A 26,816-nucleotide genomic window follows, 5' to 3' on the forward strand; every position below is an offset into this window, starting at 1 on the left:
AATCAAACAAATTAAACAAATTAAGTTTCTCCAAGGGTTCAGAAGTTTCTTCTCAAATTCTCACAGGGCTGTAGATATCCCGAAGTTTTAGGCAGCAGATTTTTAGTTTAGTTTACTGCCCTAGCCAGCCTCTGTGACAATACGTCATTCATACAGAGTGGAAATCAAAAGATCAGAAAGTGTTTCCCACATGGAACCTCTCTCATTCTCTTATTATTGGGGTAGGGTTTCCCAGAAACTGTGTGTCCTGTGAATTCCCGGAGCTTGGAGGCTGGACTGGCCACAGGACGGTGTGTTTTGTTTGGTCGACCTGGTGATTCAGATTTCTTGAATTGCTGGGACTCTGGCAAGGAAATAACCCCTCGAGCTCCCAAATCCTTATCACGCCCTCCAGTCCTTTCTCTCACAGCAGCGTCTCCTTGGCATTTCCTCTCTGGACTGTAAAGGCATTTGAGTTAACAACCTCTTGCAAGAGGAAGAATGAGGGCTATTAAAAGTACTCCCCTACCAAGTTATCTGCAATTCAGAAGCAGATATTCAAGTATCCTAAAATATTTTTCTTCCCTAACCTCTAAAGGTCATCTTTGAACCCAAACTATTCCTTAATCTGTGGCCCTCTAACTTTGGGCTGCTCAGAATCACCAGGAGTGACATTTTCCTGATCTCTGCCAGAGGCTCATGTATTTTGAAGTAATTGATGGGTGCCTAGGTCTTGGAATCTGCATTTTCTTTTTTTCTTTCTTTCTTTCTTTTCTTTTTTTTTTTTTTTTTGAATCTGCATTTTAAACAGATGTTTGAGATGGTTCTGATGCTCTAGGCCAGAGGTCAGCCAACTATGACCTGAGTGCCAAATTTGACCTATAGCCTGGTTTTGTAAATAAAGTTTTATTGGAACACAGCCACATCATGTTTGGTTACATATTGTCTCTGGCTGCTTTCACACAAGAGCAGAGACACATAGTTGCCAAACTTTGCTCTTGATTCACAGAACGTTAGATCTAGGTGGGACCTTGGCAATCTTTAGGTCCTCACTTTGTCATAGGTCTAGAAAAATAAAGTGTCTTATTCTGGTTCAGAGAGACTTTTAGGGACAGAGTTGGAACCAGATCTCTGAAAGTACAGTTTTACCACACAGGAAAACACTGTTAACATTTTGGCCTTTTTCTAGGTGAGGATACTATAAACAAGTACATGAATATAAAGACATTTATAGATTAGAATTCAACTATATTTATAGCTTGGTATACTTCTTTCACTTCTTATCAGATTGTGAGCATTATAATACATCTTGCATACTTTAAAAAGCATGTTTCCACCATATGTTTTATAAGACAGGATGATAATTTTTTTTTTTTTTTGGTAAGAGGTCACAAGAGAATCTTCAATTTCTTTTTGCCCTTATGTTTATCCAGTAGGACAAACCAGTCATGCTCTATTCGTGGTAATCAGCCTTCAGCTACCTCCTCCGATTACTGGGGATGACTTGGGGCCTATTCAATAACTATAACCTTGAATCTTACATCCAGCTACCCAGGGGAGCTCAACTAGCCAATCCGTTTAAAATTAGAAGATGCTCTGTGCATCTATGAGTGGTCTCATTTATTATACTCCTATGTCAAGTAACTTTTTTGGTTAAATTTTATTGAAGTATACATATGGAGAAGTGTACAAGCCATATGTGCATAATGGGAGGGATTTCCGCAAGTGGACACATCCATGTAGCTAGCACCCAGACCAAGGAACAGAACATGACTCAGACATACCCCCATGATCCCCCAGACACTTTCCCCCAAGAGTAACTGTCATCCTGATTTCTAAAACCCATTTTGCCACTTTTTGGGCTGTATGATCTCTTACTGAATTTTCTCTTGAAAGGGACTATATATCTTTAATTTTCAGAATCAAACTGATGATTTACTTATTTATTATTTAAAAGGAAAACATGTACCGTTAACTTAGAGTGTCCTATGCCTGATATTTTTAAATGTTGGGTTGAAAGTTTTCTAAAAATATCCTGGTAAAGTCCTGGTGACATTTTCAAGAGTGGCTTGGGCTTGGTTCTATTGTGCATCTGGTGTTTTGGTTTCCAAGGTGGAATATAAGAAGGACCTGGAAAGTAGTAAAGGTCACAGTATCAACTACTGTGAGACGCCTCAATTCAGGAACGTGAGCAAGATCTCAAAGTTCACCAGCGATGTGAGTTTTTAACACCTAAGCATTTATTTGGGCTTTTTTATGAACTAATTTCTAGGTCTCTTAAGAGACAGTCTATGTGATGTGTGTCTCAGAGAAGCATGGCCTCTTAGGCACAAATACCTAAGAGTTTTGGTCAAGATTGCCTGCAGGGAGTAGTCCACATAGTGTTGAATTCCGTCCCATCCCCCACCACACACTTGACCTTGACTCCTTAATGGCAGCTCCTCTTCTCTTGTGTTCTTCCTGTGCAGCAGTGTCGGGCTCCTGGGGGTGAATGCTGGCGAGAGAGCCTGGCTGAGCATGCGACATCCCCTCTCAATGCGACTTTGCGCTTCTTAGTTAATGTCTGATCTCCTTTAACCTGGGGACCTAGATGTGCTTTCCTCGTTTTACAGATGAACAGATGGCATTTGCAAATTTGGAAATTCTCAGAGACGTTCTGGGGACGTTTCCTTGAGAACATCAAGGACCCATGCTAGAGGATGTGATTTTATTTCTGCTGAGCTGCATACTGTAGTAGAATTTAAGATCACGAGGAACTTTGTAAGGCACAGAGAGGAATTTATTTTGCCTAAATGTAGGGGTGAAGAGCACCAGCTTTGGAGCTGACAGACCTGGCTCCAGAATTAGTCAAGTGTTGGGCTTTGGGCAAGTTGTTTAAGCCCCCTGAGCCCCTTCGTCTGTGTGTAAAATGGGGATGTATGATAAGTCCTTCCTCCTCATGGAGTACTCGTGGAGATGAACTGAGTAGAATTGTGTCTGGTACATGGCAATAGTATTTCTTTAAATAATCTCAGTGCCTAGAAATTCAGTGGCCTCCCAGGGTAGGTGATTTTAATGCAACTTCATTAGAAACTACCCAGATTTTCCTATTTATGACTTTTTGGGATCCTGTTTTGGTTTTCCCTTCATTTGGTAAGCTGCATTTGGGACACGACATCCTTACTTCCCGTGGTTTTAGTAGCCACCAGTTTAGTGCTGTAAAAAAATCACAGCATTTGGCAAAGCTCAGGTTATATTCGTCGTATAATTAGAAGCGGAGGTAATGGCATGCAGTGATTTGTACCAGCCGCTAGCATGGGTCTTGGTACCCCGTGCCTGCATGATCCGTCTTGTCCATTGGAGAGCCCCCGGCTCATGGGAGGTTTTCACACGGGAAAAATCTAACACATTTACAAGTGAAAATGTTAAAAAGAAAATTGGGTGTGTTTTGTGCTGTCTGTTCTCACCAGATCCTAGGTTTGTTTCTGTGTGTATGTGCCTGTCTCCCTCCATCTTCTTGTGCTTGCTTGAAATTTAAGTGGTTTCTTAAAAGAAGGTTTGGCTTATTTTTTATTCAGTGATACACTGACTACTTAAATAGGTTCTATTTAATCATTTATATTTCCAATTTAGTGCATTAAAATGAGTAGTTGATCTTCAACAAGTTGGGAGGAGAAGTCTTACTGAAAGTTTCGTGTTTCCATGTAGAATAAATATAAGGAAAATTACCAGAACCACATGAGAGGCCACTATGAAGGAGTTGGTATGGACAGACGGACGCTCCATGCTATGAAGGTTGGAAGCTTGGCAAGCAATGTGAGTCCAATTTTGAAGGGCCTAACGGTCTGGGGACCTGTTGGGGTGGAGGGAGGTGAGATAGAAAGAATTCCTCCGACTCTTTTTCAAACTTCCTTTTTAAAAGTCAGTGTCCTGTTGTATAAAGATTGACCCATAAAAGCTTCTAAACATTAACCAATATAACCAAAGCTAGGTAAAACCCTTGAAAATTTTCAAAAGCTACAATTTATTTATCTCAGCTTTCTCTGGCTTGAAGAGCACTTAGATCTATTATCTTTGATCCAGTGTGAGAAAAACATTCAGTTTCTGAGAGATAAAGAGAAATGGATGAGCATAATTTTTATTTGAAATCCCTCCAACTTCCCAAAGCGTTTGTGATTTATTTGGAGTCGATTGGTTGGTTGATTGGTTCACTCATTTATGCAATTGTAGTGTTCATTGAAGACCACCTATGGGCAAGTACTGGTCAAGGTAGTGGGGTAACAAAATAGATCAGATCCCATAGCACAGAATCTCTTTATCTCTCCTTGGCTTTGTCAATTCAGTTGACAGGTTTGTAAATGCCAAGTTGTAAATCTTGGAGGTAAAGGGCACTTCAAAGGAACTGATTTCATTAGTAAAACATACAAATGTCAAATTTCCTCTGCTTGAGAATGTCAAATTTGACCTTTGGAAAAAAATTTTAAATACCCCGAAGACTCTTAACTTTTCGTTTATTTTCTGGGGGGTTAGCCAAGAAGCTCTTTCATCATACACCCACGTGCCAGTGTTTCTTTTTAACAAAAACTATAAGGGGTTCCACAATTAATAAGAAAGATAAAATAAATGTGCTACAGATGGAAGTTAGCTAGTTTTGGATTAATTAAGAAGAATTCAAATTAATTAAAGGCGAAGTGTGAACATAATTTAATTTTCCTTGGAGGTGATGAAACTGAATTAATTTTATTTCTGGTTACTTTTTAAGTATTTCCTATGACATTCAAACAAGGTCAAAAGAAAGTGGGGACTTATTTCTTTTTTCTTTTTCCTTTCTTTTTTTTCCCTTTGTGTCTCAGATCGCCTACAAGGCCGATTATAAACACGACGTTGTAGACTACAACTACCCAGCCACTCTCACTCCTTCCTATCAAACAACAATGAAACTGGTTCCCTTGAAAGATGTAAGTCTCCCTCCAAGAGCATCTTCTGCTTTATCCCTTGTCTCTTCCTCTTGTGGAGTGATTCTTAAGTAGTAAGATGGGAAGAAACAAGGTACAACAGTTCCTAACAGATGGAAGGGATTGAGAAGGGGAACTCTTCCACTAGGAAAGTCCATTCATGCATGTTTGGAAACTCTTTGATTCCATGTAAAGTGGGGACAACTCTGGTTTCATCTTGAAAATAACCTGCAGTTCAGTTAGAATTTGGTAGAATATGTCTGCCTTTGGGCACCTTTAAAATTATTCTTCCTTAGCAATGATGAGCTTTCTTTCTTTTTTTTTTTTAATTTAAAGTTTTGGAGTGTCCTATGTTGAGGGACTAAAGGAAGTAAAATAAAATGGCTGTAAGTTGAGAGGAAGTGGTAATGTTGACTTAATTTTTTTTCTCAGGAGCACTTGGGAAAGTATACGTATTTCTTCATTATTATGGTGGTGATTTTATTTATTTATAGTTTGGCTTGTCCCAGTGAAATAAGTATAATTAATTAAATTTATTATTTTCTAATTATAAGAATTTTATTATATATGTTTATTACAGAAAATTTAGAAAATACAGAAAAGCACAAAGAAAAAGATTAAAGTCATGTTTTCTCAAAACATAGTTAAGGTGGTTTAGGCCTGAGTTCATGTCGTAGTTATTTGTCAGTGATGGTTATCTTTAGCCAATCAATAATTTAACAAATAATTCAGCATATGTGTACTGAATGTCCAGTGCTACTTTCCTTCACATTCTTTTGGGATCAGCACAACTCTGGTAGCACTGACTTGGGTTTTGCTCTTGGTAAATAGGTCTTCACATTGCTCTCTATTTTGCTCGGAGTAAGAGCAGTGTTGTGTTCAGCTGGGCATCTCCACTGTTTAGCTTGGCTTATAGGACAACAAAGAACAATCGTTGGCATACGAGTTTAATGAATGAAATGGGCTTTTCAAATGTATAGTAGAGTAAAGGATGGGAAGTCGAGGAATAGAAAGGGAGACTAAGCTTTGCTGCTTCTTTTCTGAACAAGTTTGGTTGGATTGATTTATCACTTCACCTTAATGAAACCCAAGATTACACTTGACTACCTAAGCTATTTCCTTTCTTTTTTGGCTGCATGTATTACCTGGGACTTGAGGACCAAGAGCACCTCGTTACAATGGGAGTGTGTACTCTGTCCATAAACCTCCATCAATCATGCTTGAGAGCACAGTCAAAACTAGAGAGATTGCTACAACTTTGTATTCCTGTTGTAACATGACTTGCTCTTACATTTGTCTGTGTAAGGCTGTGGATCAGACTATGTTCCTGAAATACCCCTGCTCATCTGGGCAAGTCCAATAGAAGAACTAAACCAGTCTGGGTTAGAAGGATTAATTAGAAGCAGAGGGAGAATCTGAACTGGAAATCTAGGAGCCAGATCCAGGTTGCAGAGGTGTTTGACCTCACAGTGTTTAAAAAATAATTGGATCAACATACAGAGATTTTGGGAGTTCATATAAAAATTCATATTTTCACCCTATTCTAGAAAAATCTAAAAACTCTGGGAACGACAGCCCTAGTTCCCACACTGGTAGCAGCTGGTTAGGACTCAGTGGCAGGTGCTCTGTGTTATTTTATTCTCCCTTCCTGGCTCCCATGTGAATTTGAGTTTACCACCCCTAGGGTAGGGACTTAACTATTCAGGAAGTTTGGGAAATCCATTACAAGAGCATTTATGGTCTCTCTGTCTGGTGGCTCTAAAGGTGGTCAAATAGCTATGAAATTAAATAAACAAGCACAGGTCTTTAATTAGAGAGCATTCCCTTCAGATGGATTTTATCAGCACTAATAGCATTAAAATGAGACTCCAACCTCAGCAAAGAGTTCCTTCAGAAAGTATATTGAAGCAATGGCCAAGCATCTGTGATGTTGCAAGGATGTGATTAATCATGGTGACTGTTAATTATGTCCCGCAGAGGAGAGTAATTGTACTCTGCAACATATTTAATGCAAAATTATTGGGAAGGAATATGCCTTTTAAAAACTACAGTTTTCATGACATTTTATCATGCACAATTCTGAACTCTAATAGACTCTTTATTATGAGATAATAATTTCCCCTCTGAGTTAATGCATTAAGAAGCCAGTGCACTCTAATCTCATTAATGGTTGACATTGAAATGACTTTATAGTTCCTACTTCTCCTATATACCCCATTATCCACAACTCAAAATGTGCAAAAACTTCTGTCCTTGAACCATTGGCCAAAAAGCCCAAAGCAATGCTGTTCTTTATCTCCAAATCCAACAAAACACCTGTGTCCCTGTGTCAGGAATGCTCTGTTTTTCCTAGATCCTGTCCTCGAATTTAATTTATAAGTCATTTGTTTGTACCCAGAATATATTTTCCTGTCTAAACAGTGGTAGCTTTGGCTATGGGGGATCCCAGGTTCATCTGTAAAATAATAGTTTCAGGCACACTAGCTTTGGCAAAAGTGTAGTGAAGAGGATGTAGAGGGTGAAAGCCACTTTGGGAGGCCGAGTGCTAGAATTTGAATCCTGACATTAGCTGGGTGACCTTGGGCCGATCACTTCAGTTGTCTGGGCCTCAGTTTTCACATTATAAGTAGGGTTAAGAAGAGTGTCTCCCCACAGGGTGGTTCGATTAAATGCATTAAGATGTGTGAAGCACCTGAAATAATGGTAGGCAGATAGTAATAGTGTTGTTTTTAAGCCATGATTATTATTAGCCCATATTGACACTGGCGAGAGCGGAGTGAGTACAAGGAAGAGATGAAGGATGCCATGGCCCTTAGGTCTATTTCACTTGGGTCACTGGCTTCTAAAAATATTGACTACATGTCAGCATTTAAAAATTGCAAGACTTGACATAATAATATAGATTTCTGGTTTGTTTGGAATAACTGGAAAGTCTGATCACTCTGGGCCCCACATTGTTGCACCCTAACTGTCTCCTAGAGCTGAGTAGCAGCTGCTGCCCTATGCCACAGTCCCCGCCACTCCTTACTACTTCCCCAACCATGAGGTCAAACACTGAGCCCAGACTAGTGCTTCCCCCGTACCCAGCTAGTGGTCTGTCTGGCTGTCACCCGCTTTGTGACCTTTGGGCTACAAAGACTCCCTGGGGTGGGCTGTCACCTATGGAGTCAGCAATAAGATACAGCAGCCGGCAGATAGAAAGGAAAGGCATCAGACTCTAGACAGACAGCAAATGGTAGGGTTGTGCAGTGCTGGCCGCAGCTGTGAGCCCCTGTGTCAGCCAGAGCTGGCGGCCAGAGGAGCATGGCCAGAGGTGGTAGGTGGAGGTCTGGGAGGAGATGGCAGTAGCTAGTGGGGATGCAGCAAGGGGGGGGGTGTGACTATCTCAGGCGTGGTGTAGGCCTCACGAAGCTGCCACACTATGTGGGATACCAGGTGGGGTCCTGAGCTTCAGGCGATAAAACAGAGGCATGAAGACTAGGCGTGGGGCGTTCAGTGATCTGATTGTTGTGAACAAAGCTGGAGCGTTGCTGATGGAAGGGCCTAGCCTGGAGCCTGTAGGCAGGGCAGGGCTCAGGTGTCCTGAGGCTGGGTCAGTTTGGGGTCTTGGGAGCAAGGACCCAGCTGAGATATCTTTGTGGACAGGGCTGTGTCTGAGTTTGCTCACTCTGTGTAGAGTAGACGTTCTGTGACTGTTGAAGGAATGAATGAATGAATGAATGAATGACAGGGGATGACGCAGGCAGAGGTCTTTTGCCAGCCACCACCTCACACTCTTCCTCTTCACTCGCCTGCATCCCAGCTAGCCTTCCACCTGTGCGGGTCCCTGGGTCTCTCACTCAGCTCACCTCCACCCCCTCCCCATATTACCTGCCCTCAGGCATCAAACAAATCCCTTTACCTCTCTGCTCAAGTTCCCGCTCTCTCTGCAGTGGTACTTGCGCATGCTTGGAGGAAAATAAGATGATCGGATGAATATCTTCTCATGGGCAAACGGCTAATAATCCTTGAGTCTCTGAGGGGCAGATTGTACTTTCAAAAGACAAAATCCAGGAGCCCCCTGTGTCTTGAAATAGTGGGAAACCTGGAAGTCTGTGCACCAGGCGGTGCTGGAGGCTCACCACCTTGTCTTCTGAACCCACCCATCCTTCTTCTTTCAGGAAAGTGCTCAGCTTCGGGCCCTTTTTTCAGGGACTCTGTCAAGGCAGAAGTGAGGGCCAGGCAGGACCAGGTGTACAGGGTGAAGACATGTGAGGCTGTCCTCACATGGAGCCACTGGTGTGCCATTGCTTCCCACTTAGACATGCCTACTGCAACCGTTGGATTTTTTGTCTCTCCATTTTTCTTTCCCTTTAAAAAAAAACCTCTTTTCTTTTGAAGTATAAGACATATATAGAAAAGTACATTAAGTATAGATAGGCAGCTTGAATTATTATAAAGTGACCTTGCACATGTATTTTCTTTCGGAACACACCTAGGAATAGAATTGTGGAGACTTGGGGTACGTGTGTGTGCCAGAGCGCCATATTGGTTCCCAAAGTGGCTGTGCCAACCCTCACTTCCGCCAGCTGTGTTGTGAGAGTTTCCACAGCTCCACATCCTTGCCAGCCCTTGGTATAGTCAGCAGTTTAAATTTTCACTCTTCAGGCGACTGTGGAGGGGTGTCTCATTGCAGTTTTAATATACATTTCTCTGATTCATAATAATAACTACGTGGATGGGCGCCTGGGTGGCTCAGTTGGTTAAGCGTCTGCCTTCAGCTCAGGTCATGATCCCAGGTCCTGGAATTGAGTCCTGCATCGGGCTGTCTGCTCAGCAGGGAGCCCGCTTCTCCCTCTCCCTAGACCTGCTGCTCCCCCTGCTTTTGCTTTCTCTTTCTGTCAAATAATTGAATAAAATGTTTAAAAAATAATAATGTGGATAAGAACCTTTTCCTGTGCTTACTGGCAGTTTAGTTGACCTCTTCTATGCACTGTTTAAGTCACTTACTCATCAATGTACTGGGTTTGTTTTTTTTTTTTTTGTCTGTTTTGCTTTTTTTTTTTTCCTGTGGGCTTGCAGTGTCTGTTGGTTTCCAATCGGAATCTTTGATCCTTTTTGTAGTAATTGGATAATCATACCTCTGCTGGGCTTAGGGGTAGAGAACTAAGCAAATCTTAAAGAAAAGTGCTGGTGACATCTTCTTATGCCTTTTTCTTTTTCTTTTTTTTAAACCAGGCCAACTACAGGCAAAGCATCGACAAGTTGAAGTACAGCTCTGTGACCAACACCCCTCAGATTATCCAAGCCAAAATCAATGCCCAGCAACTGAGTCATGTAAGTGACCCGCCCTTGCCCAGCCAGGTATGGGGGACTCAAGGGCTTTGTGGCCCCTGGCTACCTGGCTCCCCAAGGGTTTGCATTCATTAATGGTGACATATGTCTTGTGACAACCATGAGATGACCCCCCCCTCAATTTAAACTTTTTATTATGTAATATTCCAAATACATTTAAATGTAGAAAAGATAGTGTGATGAGTTCCCATGTATCCATCGTTCAGCTTCAACCACTATCCACTCCTGGCCAGTCTTGCTTCATCTGTATGCCCATCTCCTTCTCCCTCCTCTGTTATTTTGAAGAAAATTCCAGAGATTATATAGTTTAATCTATAAATATTTTAGGATACATCCCTAAAAGATACAAAAAAATTTAAACATATTTATACAATGTTAATATATCACATCCAAAAACTAATAATAATTTTTGATATCACCAGTGTCCTATTAGCATTTAAAATTCCAGTGGTCTCATAAAGTTATAATTTTACAGTCTTACAGTTTGTCTGAGTCAGGATCCGAATGAAGTCCACGCTTGTGACTGGTTGATAGGTCTTTAAGATTCTCTTCATCTTTAAGTTTTCCTGCTTATCTCTTTTCTTTTCTCACAAGTGGTTTATTGAAGAAACTGGATTGTTGATCCTTATGTTTCCCGCAGTCTGAGCCTTGTGCACGCATCCCAGTGTGGACTTCATGTGTTCCTCTGGCCTCCAAATGTCCTATAAAATAGTCGTCGGGTCTATAGGTTTGATCAGGTTCAGGTTCAATTTTGGGGCAAGGATGCTTTTCAGATGATGCTGTATTTTTCCAATGGGAATCACATAATGTCTGGTTGAACTCTTTTTATGTGACTTAAGGTGGCTTTTTTTTTTCCAATGTGGGCAGCTACTTGATAATTACTCTTTGAGTATCTACTCTGCATATAGTGAGACATTTAACACTGTGGCACGTTCAAACCAACACACACACACACACACACACACACACACACACACACACACAAGTTCTCTACCCTCAAGTGCTTCAAAGGAGAGTTGGTGAAGTAACCACAGGGAAATCTTTTATAAACTCACAACTCTGAGTGTGCCTTTGAGTTGTTTTACTTTTCATTTGACCTCTTTAATCAGTTAATTTAAAACATGCATAAAATTGCAGGCTACCTTGTCAAATGCCTTTTCCAGAAAGTCCTTCTCAGCTGTGGGCCCAAGGGGAAAGTGAAAAAGAGAGCATTGCCTTCAGAATTCACCTTCTGTCTATCTAAAAACCTTGCATTTACCCTGTGGGTTTTTTTTTTTTTAAATCCAACAGGTAAATTATCGTGCTGACTATGAGAAAAATAAGTTAAATTACACATTGCCACAGGATGTACCTCAGCTGGTGAAGGCCAAAACCAATGCCGAACTATTTAGTGAGGTGAGCGAGCAATGGAGGTGAGAACACGGTAGAGCTCATCTAACCAGTGTGAGGAGGAGGGCACCAGGCCCAACAACCAGAGGCTGTTCTGTTTGTGAGAGACGTTCATCAAAGGCGCCCATCACGTTATGGTTTTGAATTTTGCTGTCTCACGGCATGTGGTTGTTCACTGTGGATAAATTGAACACAGGAATTTGATTCTTATTATGTGAACATGTGTATAGCATGTGCTCAAACACACGCACACCATCATCATCGTCATTGTCATTGTCCTGGTGACTTCTGACTGTAGCTTTGCTGTCCAGAGAAAATTTAACTTTTTTTTTTTAAGATTTTATTTATTTATTTGACAGAGACAGAGACAACCAACGAGAGAGGGAACATAAGCAGGGGGAGTGGGAGAGGAAGAAGCAGGCTCATAGCGGAGGAGCCTGATGTGGGGCTCGATCCCACAACGCCCAGATCACGCCCTGAGCCAAAGGCAGATGCTTAACTGCTGTGCCACCCAGGCGCCCATAACTTTTTTTTTTTTAAGATTTTATTTATTGTTGTATTTGAGAGAGAGATTGAGAGAGAAAGCATGAGCAGTGGGGAGAGGGAGAAGCAGACTCCCGGCTAAGCAGGGAGCCCGAACCGGGGCTGGATCCCAGGAACCTGAGATCATGACCTGAACCAAAGGCAGATGCCTAACCAACTGAGCCACCCAGGTGCCCCGAAAATTTAAGTTTTAAGATCAATCTTAATCACTAGATTCTTCCTGGAGTCACAGGAGGGCTATGATTAGGCTTGTCATCCTAGATGGGGGCAGGAGAAGAAAAACAGAAACCACCATTTATTGAATGCCTGCTCTATGCTGCACACTGAGAAAGGCACCTTACATATGGAATTATTCAGTTATCATAACCGCTAGGACCTATTTATGGCAGAGACACAGTGGCATGGGCTTTGGTATCAGAATGCCCTGAGTCAGATGCTGGCACTGTGTGACCTATGTGAGGTCACTGATGTCTCTGAGCCTCACAGGCCTAATGCAAAGATTGACAGTTGATGAGTAGAAGGCTCTTAGGAAGGGTCAATAACCTGTAGGTATTGTTACCTTGCCAACATCAATAGCTTACGTCTTTACCAGCTTAGGTTCCGTGTTCATGTTCTGTATCCAGTTTATCCCCACAGCAACCCTGAGACAAGTAAGAGGAGGTTTTTTTGTTGTTGTTTTTGTTTTCTTTCTTTCTTTTTTTCACAAATGGCAAAAGTAAGGCTGAAAGAGGTAATATGCTTTGCCCAATGTCTCATGATCAGGAAACAACACAGCCAGGATGGACACATGACTCTTCTCTTTGTTCTGTCCCATCACCTCTGTCCTGCATGGTCCCATAGCTCAGGGATCAATGCACCATCTCAGTAATTGCTATTACCATTTTGACAAGAATAGCCAAGATTCTGGTCTGTAAACAGATGAAGAAACCAGCTTTGTTGTTGTTGTTGTTGTTGCTGTTTAGAGAGGGAGAGAGGGGAAGTGAGGGGCAGAGGGAGAGAGAGAATCTTAAGCAGACTCCACACCCAGTGCAGAGTCTGGTCTCACAACCCGGAGATCATGACCTGAGTCAAAGCCAATAGCTGGATGCTTAACCGACTGGGCCACCCAGGCACCCCTGTTTTTGTTCTTTTAAATGTCTTTTTAACTTTGGGCAGGAATATGGATCCTGACTCCTGTTCACCCATGTTTCTGTTTGTCAGGTTAAGTACAAAGAAGGCTGGGAGAAGGCCAAGGGGAGAGGATTTGAGATGAAGCTGGATGCGATATCTCTGCTGGCCGCCAAAGCCTCCGGAGAGCTTGCTAGCAATGTAGGTTTCCTCTCATTAGCTCACAAATGCATAAGAAATCGTTCCCATAAAATGTCAGTGGTCTTGTGGAAAAAAATTATGACTGCCGACATTGTAAACATCCCACTACTTTAATCTTCTTCTGGGTTCGTGAAAGACCGGGAGGTTGTTTTCAGAATTGTTCCGTTGCCTTGTGAATACCAGAGCCCCTGAGGTGGTGAAGTTTCTCTTCCCCTCACCGTAGACTTTCTTCTTCCTCTCAAGATTAAATATAAAGAAGAATATGAGAAAACGAAAGGCAAAGTCATGGGCACTACGGACTCGAGGCTTCTGCACTCCCTGCAGGTGGCCAAGATGAGCAGTGAGGTAAACTCTCTCCTGTCCCTCCACACTTTCCTCAGACTTGTGCTGCTTTAAAAGTCCTTCCAGGGTCTACTTCACCTGGGACCTGCTTATTAACTTCCACCTACAACTTCTCTCCTGGCTTGCTTGAGAAGTTTGTTCACTTTCTTTATTTAGCCCAAGTGTCCTGTTCTTTTAAAGTAGATGAGGAGTGCGGGCCTGAAGGGTGACCGGCATCTATGGCTCAAGGTACAAAGGTGTCTGTCCACTTGTATTTATTCCACAGAAGTTTACCAAGCAACTACTATGGGCAAGATCCTGTGTAACACACCGGGTCTGTAGGAATGAATGACACATAACAGGTTCCTCCCCAGGGGAGGTTAATTCTATGGAGAGAGTCAGACACTAAGCATCCTGATTGTTGTGGCAATGTCCCGGATGAGTCCTGTGGCCACGACACACTTGATATTCAAAAGAGTTAGCAGACAACTGGGGCATCTAAACTTCAGCCAATCAAAATGACACTGCTTATAAACAACTGTCCTGGCTGGAGGTTAATCCTTTGCAGGAAGGAGAGTGCGACAAGGGATGGACTTGGTTTCAGATCAGGTCTTCCCTGCCAATGCTGAGCAGGCCAAAAGGACACATGAGCATTGAGTTTCTGCTTTACAATTGCTGCTCCAAGTTGGGAGGCCAGCTTATGCTGCTCCCGTGGTGCAGCCAGATATAATTACCTGATGAGTCATTTAGGAGCCATGGTTTGACTAGAATAAGAGAGTTGGCATCTGGGTTGCCATTTTGGGTGTGCCTACGGAACAAGTCCTGTGAAGTGCATAATCATGAAATATACTGAGACATTGAGAATTTGGCTTTGGTTTAGACACAGAACACGATGATATTTCTTATTTGCAGTTAGAGCAATTGGGGCCAAAAAGATTGTGTCTTGCCCAAAGTCATATAGTAGTCAGTGATAAAAGTGGAGGGGTATCGTTAGATCCTAGGATTCTTACTTACTGGCACCATACTGCTTCTACTGCAGCATACCACCTTCCCCCCCCACCACACCACCATTACCACCATCACCACTATCACCACTATCACCACTATCAACACCACCATCATTGCCATCACCACCATCACCATCATCACCACCATCACCACCATCCCCACCATCATCACCAACATCACCATCATCATTACCACCATTACCACCGTCATCATTACTCCCCCATTACCACCATCACCACCACATCACCATCAACACCACCATCATCACCATCATCACTGTCACCACCATCATCACCACCGTCCTCATTACCATTACCACCGTCATCATTACCACCATTACCGCCATCACCACCACATCACCATCAACACTACCATCATCACCATCAACAGCACCACCATCACCACATATTCACTCTTACCACCATCATCATCATCACCACTATCTCCACCATCACTAGCATTACCACCATCATCACTATTATCACTATCACCACCGTCATCATTGCCACCCTCATTGTGAACATTTATCAGGTGTTTGCTATATGCCAGTCCTTGTACTAAGCAGATTTCAGCTACTGTTTTGTTTGCTTATCACAATAGTCCCCTGAGGAACATGAAACCTTAGAGAGGTGATGTAACTTTCCAGAGGTCATCCAGCAAGGGGTAAACCAGATTTGAACTCAGGCTCATCTGGCTCTGGAGCCCAAGCTTTGTTATTCTGCCTCTTAAAGAGTCTACAGAAACCTTGGACAGAGCCTTCTCCTCCTGGATCAGCCAGATAAAAAGATTTGATATTGGTGAGAGGCATTCCTCCTAGAGACAAAGTCGTGTGGAAGTGCAGCTCCCCAGCACCGCCCCCTTCTAGAGCCAGAAATTGGGTCACACCTTTCTGACAGATGAGTGGCATTGCCCATTCCTCACAAAAGCCTGGGCTTCTTTCCTGTGCTGTAAATCACTTCTGCAAAGGCAGACTTCAAGTAATGGGCCTCGTTGATACTTTCAAGGTTGAATACAAGAAAGGCTTTGAGGAAAGTAAGACCCACTTTCACCTACCCATGGATATGGTACACATCAAACATGCTAAGAAGGCCCAAGCTCTGGCCAGTGATCTGGACTACAGGACGAAGCTGCATCAATACACCGTGCTGCCTGAAGACATGAAGACTCAGTGGGCCAAGAAAGCCTATGGGCTCCAGAGCGAGGTGAGGCCTCACTCACTGCCAGTTCTCCCTGTGCGTCTCCTGCAGTGGGGTACAGTGACATTTTGAGGGTGATCTGGAACCTGTGCATGAGTCTATTACGTAACTCGGAGGATTGGGAAGAACTGCTGAGAGGTGCCAGGCCCAGGGAGGACGGGTGGGGAGGGAGAGCTATAGATGCAGTCAAAACAATGGAGACTAGAGGGTGGAGGACTGGGGATCCGAGCTATTGCAGGAGCCAAGACGTGCTGGTAACGGCGATGAGCAAAGGGGAAGAAGCAAGCGTTGAAGATGGCAAGTAAATCTTGGAAATTTAGCAGGTTGGTAGATAAGATTTTTAGTGAAAAAGTCTGCAAAGCCCTCTTTTTGGTAAGGCGGTGGGGTTTCAGCCCTGAGGCAGAACGTGCTCTGCTGGTTACAAGGTGGGCCCAGTGGCTTCACACCCAAGGAGAGTGCTGCCTGACTGTAAAAGAGTAGAGGGGCCATTCCTTTAGGAGAACAAAGGCAAGAGCAGGGGTTTCCCTGTCTCCTGTCACCTTTGTCCCGTCTGTATATCCCTGCATCCGATTACAGCTTGGGTTTTCTCTTGCAGCTGCAGTACAAGGCCGACCTAGCGTGGATGAAAGGAGTCGGGTGGCTGACGGAGGGGAGTCTCAATCTGGAACAGGCCAAGAAGGCTGGACAGCTGGTCAGCGAGGTAACCCGAGCTCAGGGCCTGGCTTCTAGTGGTCCTCAGCCCACAAGTCCCCGAGAGCCATCTTTTCCTCTCCCTTCCCAACCTGTGCTCTTATTTTGAGCCTGACTCAGAGGAGTCCTTCATTTTGCACCCGCAGTGTGCCCTGGCTAGTCTTCCACACCTGTCCCCGTCCCGGGGAGGTGTTTCTAAGAAGCCTACTGATTTACGTAGGGTAGCCCCAGCATCCCAGGAAAAATTCAGAAGGCTTGTCATACACAGTCGATGAGCACGTGGGGAGATGTGTTTGTCATGTGAGGCGTGTGTGACTCCTCCTGAATCAGAGAGCCTGACGTTCGGAGGTCAGCATTCACGTGATGCCTGTGCCTTAAACTCGCTGCAGACTTTGGGCAAGTCACCCGAGCCTTCCGATCCTCTTTCTCTTGGGTAAAACAGAGAATGTTAGAGAGTCCCTGCGGCTCTAAGCCTCTGCTTCTCTTTACACCATGTAAAGCTGGCTTTGGCAGCAGGCAGAGGAGGACTTTTGGAGGGCATTTCATTTGGAAGTATGACTATTTCAGGAACTCTGTTTGGGATCTTCAAAGGGAACTCTTGTTTCAGGATCAGGAAGGCTGAGTCGGTGTATCTCTTGCAAATGGTAATAATAGCAATAATGCAGCTGACCCTTGTGGGCTGATAATAATTATGCAGTCATGGCTGTCATTGATTGACCATGTTGAGTGTGTTACATACATATTGCTCATTTACGGCTCACAGCTGCCCTTTGTGAGTAGACACTATTAGTACCCTATTAATAACCTCATTTTCATGAGGTAAAGAGAGTCACATTTCAAGTAGGTAGCAGAGCTGGGATCTGGCCCAGCTCCTGCCCACAAAGTGGTCTTGCATCCCCAAAGCACATTTTGTAAATTAATCTCATTTTTCCACGGCTCATCCTTCTCTCAGACACAGACACACTTATGGTTAGAATGTAGAAATAAAGAAGGTAGAGAAAGACGAATAATGTTTTAGGGTTCCTATTACTTAGCTTCTCTTCAGGCCTGCTAACTCCAGGGGAGCCATTAGAGCCCCATTTGTCTTGGATTAAGGCTTGGTGAGGAGACCCAACTGGCCGACCTCCATCCTTAGGAATTCCCATCTCTGTCTGACTTCCCGTGCCTACTCATTATTAAGCTCCGCAAGGGCCGGGAAGACAGCATCCTCTTCGCCCGTTTTATATTTCTGTTGTGCCCTGTACGGGGTGGATTTTTGGCTCCTCAGTAAGTTCTTATGATTTGACCATCTGGAATGATCGGGAATTTCCAACCATGGAAGGGCAATGCAACTTCCTTCAATTATGTGGTGAGGGGGTTTTCCCATTCAACACACTGCAACCAGAGAGGAAAATTACAAGTCTCTTTGGAACACTGTCCCTAGAATTTTTTTTTCCTCAAGGGAGGAAATTTGGAGGCTTCACTATTCCAAACCCTATTTTGGCTTCAGTTGGCATCTGTGACCCTCGTGCTGGCAGCACCGGGGTTGTGAGCCTCTCTGCTCTCCCTGCCACATGAAGCTTTAGCTTCAGTCAGCCGTCCTCAGCTGCCGCCTTTCCCGTCAACTTTGGCACCTCCCATGGAAAAGCCAATGGAACTAACCTCCGGGAAGGACAAGAAGTCCCTGTGGGGAGACAGAATTAGCACATTTGAAATTTTGCCAGTTCCTTCGTGGCTGTGAGGCGGGGACACCAGGAGGACAAGACCTCAGTGATCTGGAACACGGAGAAACTGTGGGGGTGAATCCCACCTGGCCTCCAGCCTCCTCCTGTCCGTGGCTCCTGGCATTTCCTCTCCCCTCGAGCATCGAGGCTGGTCGGGTAATCCCGACAGCACCGTGCATGCCGGTGATGGTTAGTGTGAACACTTGCAGTGTCCCAGGACTCCCCTCATGGAAAGGAGAGCGCTGCAGCCTCTGCTCCACCCCACGGTGGGGCAGCTGCTATTTTTTGTACCATTGTGGCAAGAGTGGCTCCGGGGATTAAGTGATGTGCCCAAGGTCATGAAGCTGGAAAGAGGCGGAGGCAAGGTTTGGCCTCTGTCTTCCTGGTTGTAAAGTCCAAGCTCCCTCCGCCTCACTTTCCCATGCCAGATCTTGATTTATCAAATGGATGCATTCCAGGGCACCAGGTGGAATACAGGGTTTAGTGGGGGGAGAAATGCATATCCTCATTCAGGAGCAGCACCTAAGAGAAGTGCCCCAGAGCAGGCAGTCTCAGGTCTGTGGGGTCCCGATTAAGCTGCAGGCCCAGCTGGAGGACTCCCCCCAGGAAGACGGGGGTGTCACCGAGAGTGTGTATGTGGATGTAAGCACAAGTGTGGTGGTGGGGATAGCCAAATCCGAGTGCCACAGGGTCCTTTTTCTTTGGAAACAGAAAAACTACCGGCAGAGGGTGGATGAGCTGAAGTTCACCAGTGTGGCCGACAGCTCCCAGATGGAGCACGCCAAGAAGAGCCAGGAGCTGCAGAGCGGGGTGAGTCCTGAGCTGCCCCATCCCCACCATGCTGCTGTGCCGTGGGCTGGGCATCTCCGGGACAACAGCACATGCTGCCCGGCACGATCCAGGAACCAGTGAGCCTCTGCTTTCGACAAGCTGGGCCCGGCTTTCCCTGGGGCCTCCAGGCTGTCTCTGGGAACTGGAGTCCCTGCTCTCCCTGCCTTACCCACTTCCCTCCTCTGCTGGTTGTGAGGGACAGATGCCCACTGACATTCTTCCTTTCTGGCTTTCAGGATTGTCCATGCCCTTCTTTCTTCTTCTTTCTTTCTCCCTCTCCTCTCGCTCATCAAAGACTCCATAATACTGTAGCCAGCAGAGAATTATCTTGAGGAGGGTGACCTGAGCTTAGATCTGGGTAGCACAACAATGAAAAAGCACGTGCCTTATTTACACATCAGCGTTCAGCACTCCCCGTGCCCCTGTACCGAGCAGGTGCCAGAGTTGCTACAGTGGGGCCAGGACCTTCCTGGCCTTCCTTCCTAAAGGTCCAGGTACACTTGCCAGGAAGCGTGCCATCAACAGAGCTCAGAGTCAGCAGACAGCCGCTGTTGGCGGGGTGGTGGGAGGGAAGGAGAGAGAGAAAGAGCAGAGTGGTAAGTTTTCTGTGGAGTAGATGCTCACCGACGCTGTCTTTTGGGTCATTGCTTGTTTTCTGACTGGTAAGTACCCTTGAATGAACTGGGATTTATGATGGGGGTGCAGGTGACAGTGTAGGCTTCTTATTTTTCTCATTTGAGGAGTCCGTGCTCATCCGAGCCCTCTGGGGGGTTATTTCCAGTGGCCGTGGACAGAGTAAATGGGAACAGCTTGGGAAGGTTGATGCCTTCTCATGGGAGAAGTATGGGGACCGAGACCTTGGAGGTATTCTCAGGTTGGTCCCCTGGCCACATTCGTCTCTCAGCTCTTCACTGCCTCTCCTTCTGCCTTCACCCCTCCGGCTGGAATCCTCTTTTACTGTATTCTGCCAGCCAGAGTCTGGTCTGGACAGTTTTGTAATGGACTGCCTGTGCAAGTTACAGAAACACCAAGCAGATCTGAAGACGCATCAGTGATGCCACCGACCCACCTCACTGCCACCTGCTCCTGACCCAACGCTCTCTCCCAACAGGTGGCCTATAAGGCAGGAAACGAGCAGTCTGTCCATCAGTATAGCATCAGCAAAGACGAGCCTCTCTTCTTACAGGCCCGAGTCAACGCTGCCAATCTCAGTGAGGTACGGCAAGAGGGATTGGGCAGCTGTAGGCTCTGCTTCCCCCTGTAGGCGCCTGGGCAACAAAACCCACCTGCCATATTGGTGTGTCAACTGAGATTCCATATATCCTGTCATTGTAAACAGCTCATCCAGCAGACCTTATTCCTGGTCACTGTTTCAGGGGGAGGGAAGGACCACCTTTCATAGGAATGAGCTGGTGGGAGACTTGAACCACTGAGAATATAACAGGATAGTAGTCAGTGATGATTCCTGGGTCGTAATTAGAGCAGCATTAGAGCACTGATAGAAGGAAGTGAGACTTTAAGGAGTTTCCTTGGGTCTACCAGTTACTAGATATGTGACCTTGGGTAAATTCTTTGTGCTCAGTTGTCCCATTGGTAAAAATCAGGGTCATACTAGTCCCTGTCTCATTGGGTTGTCGCAACGCTTCAATGAGCTAATATGCAGAAAGCACTGGAAGGAGCGTGCGCAATATAGCTATTACTCCTAGACACAAAAGCATGCATGGTCCCAACTTCCTCCTTTCTGTCTTCTAGGAGGGGGCTTCCTTAGCTCTCCCGGTCAACAACCAGGTCTTTGGAGTCCTGGTCTGAGTAATGAGTAGAGGGGAGAATTAGAAGAGCAACTGAGGCTAAATTGATTCACACATGTAGAAAGAGAGGGAGACTTGCAGAAGAAGGAACTTGAATTCTGCAAGTGGGGGCAGGACAGGAAATGGGAGGAGCAAGGACAGACCCAGGGGGACTGGAGGCTGGGGGCAGGGAGACAAAGGAAGGTAGTAGCTGTCAATGCAGGGGCAGCTCGGCTGAGTGGGTGTGTGGGCAGAGGTGGGGAACAGACCTTTCAGAAATGTTGCTGTGTGTTTTGGAATGTTATTCCACTGCGGGCATGTGTTTGAAACTTTCATAAAGACTCCTAGTATTTTTCAAGGCCTCTAGAGTTCGAATTGTGATTCTTTTGAGTGAAGCCCTGTGTGTCAGGAGGACTTGAGGCAGAAACAAGGAGATCTGGTGGTATTTGGGGTACTGGGTTGCCGTGGAGGGACACAATCAGTGTTTGCCTCCGAGAGCATCACAGAGGCTAGGGAAGCCCTTCCACAGGAGGGTGATCGCTTCTCTCCTGCCTCTTTTCAGAAACTGTATAAGAGCAGCTGGGAAAACCAGAAGGCAAAAGGGTTTGAGCTGCGTCTTGACTCCTTGGCCTTCCTGGCAGCCAAAGCCAACAGGGACCTGGCCAGCGAGGTGAGTCGGTGCTCAATGAATGTGACCATTTTCCATCCGGGAGAGTCAGAGAGGGTCTGTGCAGGCTCTTCAGCTCTCTGAGCCCCAAGGTCCAATCTGTGAACTGGGGAGAGATGACCAGTTTGCAATGAGACCGCCACATGAGTGCCGAGTACTCTGCTTGCCACATGTTAGTTTTTAGTAGGTGGAAGCATTATTATTAGTGGTAGCATGACGAGCCATCTAAATGGCTTATTTGACAGATTAACTGACGCCCAGAGACCTTCCAGGCCTATCTAAGGATGTTGTGGCCGGTCACCAACTAAGAGTGTGGGCTCTGGTGGCAGATGGACCTTGGATAAAATCCTCGCTCCATCCCCTCTTAGCACTGTGACTCTGGGAAGGCCGTGTCACCTTGCAAAATCTCTATTAACCCAGTGGTAAATTGGCAGTTGCCAGGTGGTTATGAGGAAAGGAAACAAATGGATGCGTACTGAGTTTCCGTCGTCCAAAGCCGTCTGTTGGGAGTCTGATGTGAGCTAAGAAGCCTAAGCCAGAATGTAAGGCCAAGTCCGCTCACTTCATCAAGACAGTCTGGCTTCTAAAATAGATGCACACACATAAAGATACTTCTCCCTGTAAATACATGGAGATATCAGCTGAACAAAACAGTGGTTTGGTGATGTGGTTGATTTACCTTCTGGCATAAGCTCCTCATCTCCTCATCCGACAAGAACTCACCAGGCAGCCGTGGTCTGCAGACGCACTGTGAGGGGCCCAGGTCTGTGCCGTGCTCACCTCACAGTAAGTGTTCAGTAAATGGTGGCAGGTATCGATAGCGTTGTGTAGTTGGCAGAGAGGAGAGGGAGACTGGCCTCCCGATCATGTTGAAAAGGGTGCCACACACTGGTGTCTTGTTACAGTTGTTAAAGCATTTCCATATTTATTTATTTATTTATTTATTTATTTATTATTTATTTATTTATTTTCTGATCCTCATTACTCTTGGCCTTGAGTTTTTTTCCAAGCCGGTCTGCTCCCTTGTGCTCCCCATACTCCTGCATATTTCTAGGTACCCCAGTTTTATAATTCAGGACCCTTTCTCAAACAGCAATTGTATTTTGGCTATTCTGTGTCTTTTTCATTTCGTGACTACTTTTTGTTTATGATGTTTTCTCACTATTCCCAGAAAGGTATTTAAAGTGACTTTCATGAAAGTAACAGTCCACTTAAAAATAAAGCCAGAAAAAATGAGGTTGAATAGTATAGACAAGAGACGGAAAGTCACCAGGAACTTGGGAAAAGACTGTAGTACAGCTGAGCATTCAGTTTAGCTCTGAGCTGACTGGCAGCTGAGGTGAAAAGGGAAATAATAAGTAATATTTTATTTCACTGTTTGATGACAGGAGGCAAACTCTTTATGACACTAATTCTAATAACAGTCTGTTGTATGGCTTTGTTTGAACATTCGAGCCTTCGGTTTGAAAGTGAACAATGCCTTTAGGAGATGCCAAGGATCTCCTCCGCTCTCTTCCTGCTGTTTAGGTGAAGTACAAGGAAGATTATGCAAGATCCAGAGGGAAGCTCATTGGGGCGAAGGACGCCCAGGGGGATTCACAGATGAGCCACTCGCTGCAAATGTCCAAGCTGCAGAGTGAACTCGAGTACAAGAAGGGGTTCGAGGACACCAGATCCCAGTGCCATGTCTCCCTGGACATGATCCACCTTGTCCACGCCCGCAAGGCCCAGGATTTAGCTACAGACATCGGCTACAAGACAGCATCTCATCAGTTTACCGCTTTGCCCACGGACATGAAGGTGGAATGGGCCAAGAAGGCATACGGCTTACAGAGCGATGTAAGCTCCGTGGGCGCACGTGTGTGCGTGTCCCCAAGACCGTTTGCCCACGCCTCCCCTCCCTCAGACAGTAGTTGATACCTCGAGATACCTATTTCTGGATCCCAGGGCGGACCCATCTTCGCTGTCCTAGAGGTTCGACTTTTATTCGAACTCTGTCCTCTTTAGATTCTGTACCCACCCCCCGGAAAATCGCAAAGCGACTTTTTTCTTCTTGGGATTTGCTCTACCTACATTTTCCCTGTTTTCTTTTACTGCAGAGGGGGAAGACATATGTGTGACATTCTTAATTGTGGCCTGTTCTGGGAGACCATCTCCCACCCTCCTTCCAACCTTGGCCGTCCCTTTTCAGTAGCAGCAGACTAACCCCCAAGAGCCCCCTCCCCTTTTTCCCTGTACGCCCCACCTGGCTCAGTTTTCCTCCGCCCTCAGCTGACTCTTACATGAGAAATTGGGAGAGCTGCAAAGGCAGGTCGCCTGCAGCCAGACTGTTCCACGCGGGGCTGGGGTGGGGGGGCCCATGTCGACACACCCTTCCTGGTGGAGCTGTTTCCGGATAGATGGGTGATATGCTGGTTTTAGAGAAATGTCCATTTAAATGGCTTTCCATGAAAATGATTCCTTTAATGGGAAGTAAAGAAATGAGAACATCCGCCCGAGGTGCGTAGGAAGGAATCGGGCGCGGTGGGAAGCCTTGGCTGTCTTGTGAAATTCCCTCAAATAGCTCCCCACCTAGGTTCTGTTGTGAATTCTCATTTTCTTCTCCCCTGCTTGTCATTTTAAACAAGAAAACGGGGAAAGCAGACAATGAGGACCTTCCTCTTCCCGAGATAGACTGCGCGTCCCTAATGAGGGACCAGGTGGATCCGCCCCGCCCCCACCACCCGGCGCCGCTGGGCGGGGCCTAACGCGCCCGCTGCGGGACGCTCCAATTAAAGGGGAAATTAATTGACATTTTGGAGCCCTACCTGTGACTGTACAGAAATGGATAAGACAAAAGTGGCATCTAATTTGACTCAGTTGGCACCAAGGCGACATCTGGGCGCCGTTAATAGCCCTTTAAATGTCTGCGCACCAACAATGGCCTGCCTTTTTTTTCTTTCTCCTTTGTCAGAACCAATACAGGGCAGATGTGAAGTGGATGAAAGGCACGGGCTGGGTCGCCACCGGGTCATTAAATGTGGAGCAGGCGAAGAAGGCAGGAGAACTCATTAGCGAGGTGAGATTTCCTGACAGCGTGCAACAGGCCTGGCTGCACTAGGCGTGTGGCATTTCTGTATAAAATTAAAATAATTTCCACTCAAAAGGGAAAGAAAAAGGCAAAGCTACATGAAAGGCCTGGAAACCCAGACTAGGGCTGGTAATTAGAGGGAAACTGCATACCAAACACACACCAGTAGGGGCCCATAGAGCCCTGGCAAAAACAAAGTGGGTGACAAATGATATTATGAATAGTAATGGCAATCAAAAAGAGCACAATTGCTACCCACCAACTTACCTTTTTAATGAAGCAACAAGGGAGAGATGATGAAAAGATACATTTATTGCACCCAGAAAGCTCTTTTGTGACTTTATGCACATTTTCTCCCTCTCTCTTTCTGCCACAGTGTAAACAGTTTTTGAATATTCACGTGGTGTGGAGCACGTGACTTGGGTCTCTCCTGTTGGGGGGTCTCGCTTCTGTTTAAATCTCATTCCTGTCTACTTGTAGCCTCCCTAGCTGGACCCTAAGGCGTCATGGTGTGTTAAAAAGAGCCCTCTGCTCACATTTGAGGAGAGTTTCATTAAACAGATCATTTAAAGACTAGATCAGGGTTTCTCAATCTCAGAACTACTGACATTTTGAAAACTGTTGCTTGGGGGGGCTGCCCTGAGTCTTACAGGGTGTTTGGCAACACCCCTCGCCTCTACTTTCTAGATGCCAGTAGCACCTCTTCCCAGTTGTGACAACCAAAAATGTCTCCAAACTGCCAAAAGATAGAGAGCCACCAGCCTAGACAGGCCCGGGAGCTGTCCTTGCCTCATGCTCACATGGAGGCTATGCATTCTCCAACAACCCAAATCCCTCTCTGTTCATGTCTGTTTGCTCAGAAGGCAAGTGAGAATTTTTTTAGTTGTCTTCGGAGTAACCTGGTCTTTCTAGACTTTTGGGTGGGGAGGAGACCACAATGGCCATAGTCCCAGAAGACTGTAGCCTTAGGACCTTGTATTGAGAACACTTTCTTACTGAATATGTAGGTAAAACATAAAGACACCTAAGTTGGTTTTTCAAACACACCTGCCCAGCGTTGACATTTTCCCACGGCGGGTTATTCCAGTTAACCTGACATGTCACAGAGCTGGTTCCAAAAGTGGGATCACTCCGAGTGGCCTAATTTTTTAGAATCTTAGTCAACATGCAAGGCTTAGAAAACCCTGGGAGCTCTGTGGCTACTGTACTATCCTAAGCAGTTCAGTCTGATTGAGGAAAGGCTCTCTTAAAAGGATGATTTTGAGAAACTTGCAGGAGCAAACATCTAGGTTTGAGGATTCATGATCCTAAACTCTCATTGGGCCCACTCATAAAAGTACATGAAAAATAAATTATACACACAATTTAGGCTTCAGGATGATTCCTTCATGCATCTAAGTCTGGCATCCAAGGGATCTTTCTGGAACTATTTATCCCACGGTGGGCTTACTTTTCCACCTCATTTTGCAAACCTACCCAACAAATGTGCTTCTCTTCTATGCTTCACACCAGTTCTCCAACGTCAGTAACGCTGGAAAATCCTTCAGCAACTTCCTCCAATCATCTCATTTCAGTTTGGCACATTTCCAGTTTAGTGTCAAATTGGCTGACCTCTTAATTTTCAGACCGAATGCCATGCACTGTTGAAAGAGCCACAAATGCACACACGCCTGTCACTTAAAGCAGGAGCTGGCAGACCTTCTTTGTCAAGGCCCAGATAGTAAATATTTTCAGCTTTGTGGGCCACACCGTTTCTGTTGCAACTCCTGAACTCTGCCACGTAAATGAATGAGTATGGCTATGTTCCAATAAAACTTTATTTACAAAAACAGGTGACAAAACAGAGATGGCTGGCTTTTGAACTGTATCCCCTTTAAACAGCCCAGGATACAAGAATTGAACCTGATAAATAAGGAAATGTTTATAAAATAACTGTTCGAAGTGAGGAAAGATACGCTTCATAATTCCGTTAAGATAGCAACTGTTCTAGTCTCCTGGAACTATATGTGGATTAAACAAAAACACAGCAGGAATTAACTTAGGACTTTGGAATCAG

General features: G+C 45.2%; 1 protein-coding gene and 1 long non-coding RNA gene across 2 annotated transcripts in view; one reads left to right on the top strand and one right to left on the bottom strand.

Moving 5' to 3' along the window:
• The window catches only part of LOC103657298 (nebulin related anchoring protein), a 69,400-nt gene that overhangs the window by 15,641 nt on the left and 26,943 nt on the right, over positions 1-26,816 (top strand). The window contains exons 12-25 of the mRNA XM_040624430.1: positions 2,092-2,196; positions 3,667-3,774; positions 4,812-4,916; positions 10,131-10,229; positions 11,538-11,642; positions 13,380-13,487; positions 13,731-13,832; positions 15,821-16,018; positions 16,608-16,712; positions 19,117-19,215; positions 20,348-20,452; positions 21,586-21,693; positions 23,218-23,529; positions 24,644-24,748. Of these exons, the coding sequence (XP_040480364.1) occupies positions 2,092-2,196; positions 3,667-3,774; positions 4,812-4,916; positions 10,131-10,229; positions 11,538-11,642; positions 13,380-13,487; positions 13,731-13,832; positions 15,821-16,018; positions 16,608-16,712; positions 19,117-19,215; positions 20,348-20,452; positions 21,586-21,693; positions 23,218-23,529; positions 24,644-24,748 (1,764 nt within the window). The remainder of the gene's footprint in view (positions 1-2,091; positions 2,197-3,666; positions 3,775-4,811; positions 4,917-10,130; positions 10,230-11,537; positions 11,643-13,379; positions 13,488-13,730; positions 13,833-15,820; positions 16,019-16,607; positions 16,713-19,116; positions 19,216-20,347; positions 20,453-21,585; positions 21,694-23,217; positions 23,530-24,643; positions 24,749-26,816) is intronic.
• On the bottom strand, positions 10,365-26,396 carry LOC103657294. The gene is made up of 2 exons (XR_566798.2): positions 26,237-26,396; positions 10,365-10,948 (listed from the first exon to the last, which is right to left on the bottom strand). It is a non-coding gene; the product is annotated as an uncharacterized LOC103657294 (long non-coding RNA).

Source organism: Ursus maritimus, unplaced genomic scaffold (genome assembly GCF_017311325.1).
Source record: "Ursus maritimus isolate PB19 unplaced genomic scaffold, ASM1731132v1 scaffold_7, whole genome shotgun sequence".
Taxonomy (NCBI): domain Eukaryota; kingdom Metazoa; phylum Chordata; class Mammalia; order Carnivora; family Ursidae; genus Ursus; species Ursus maritimus.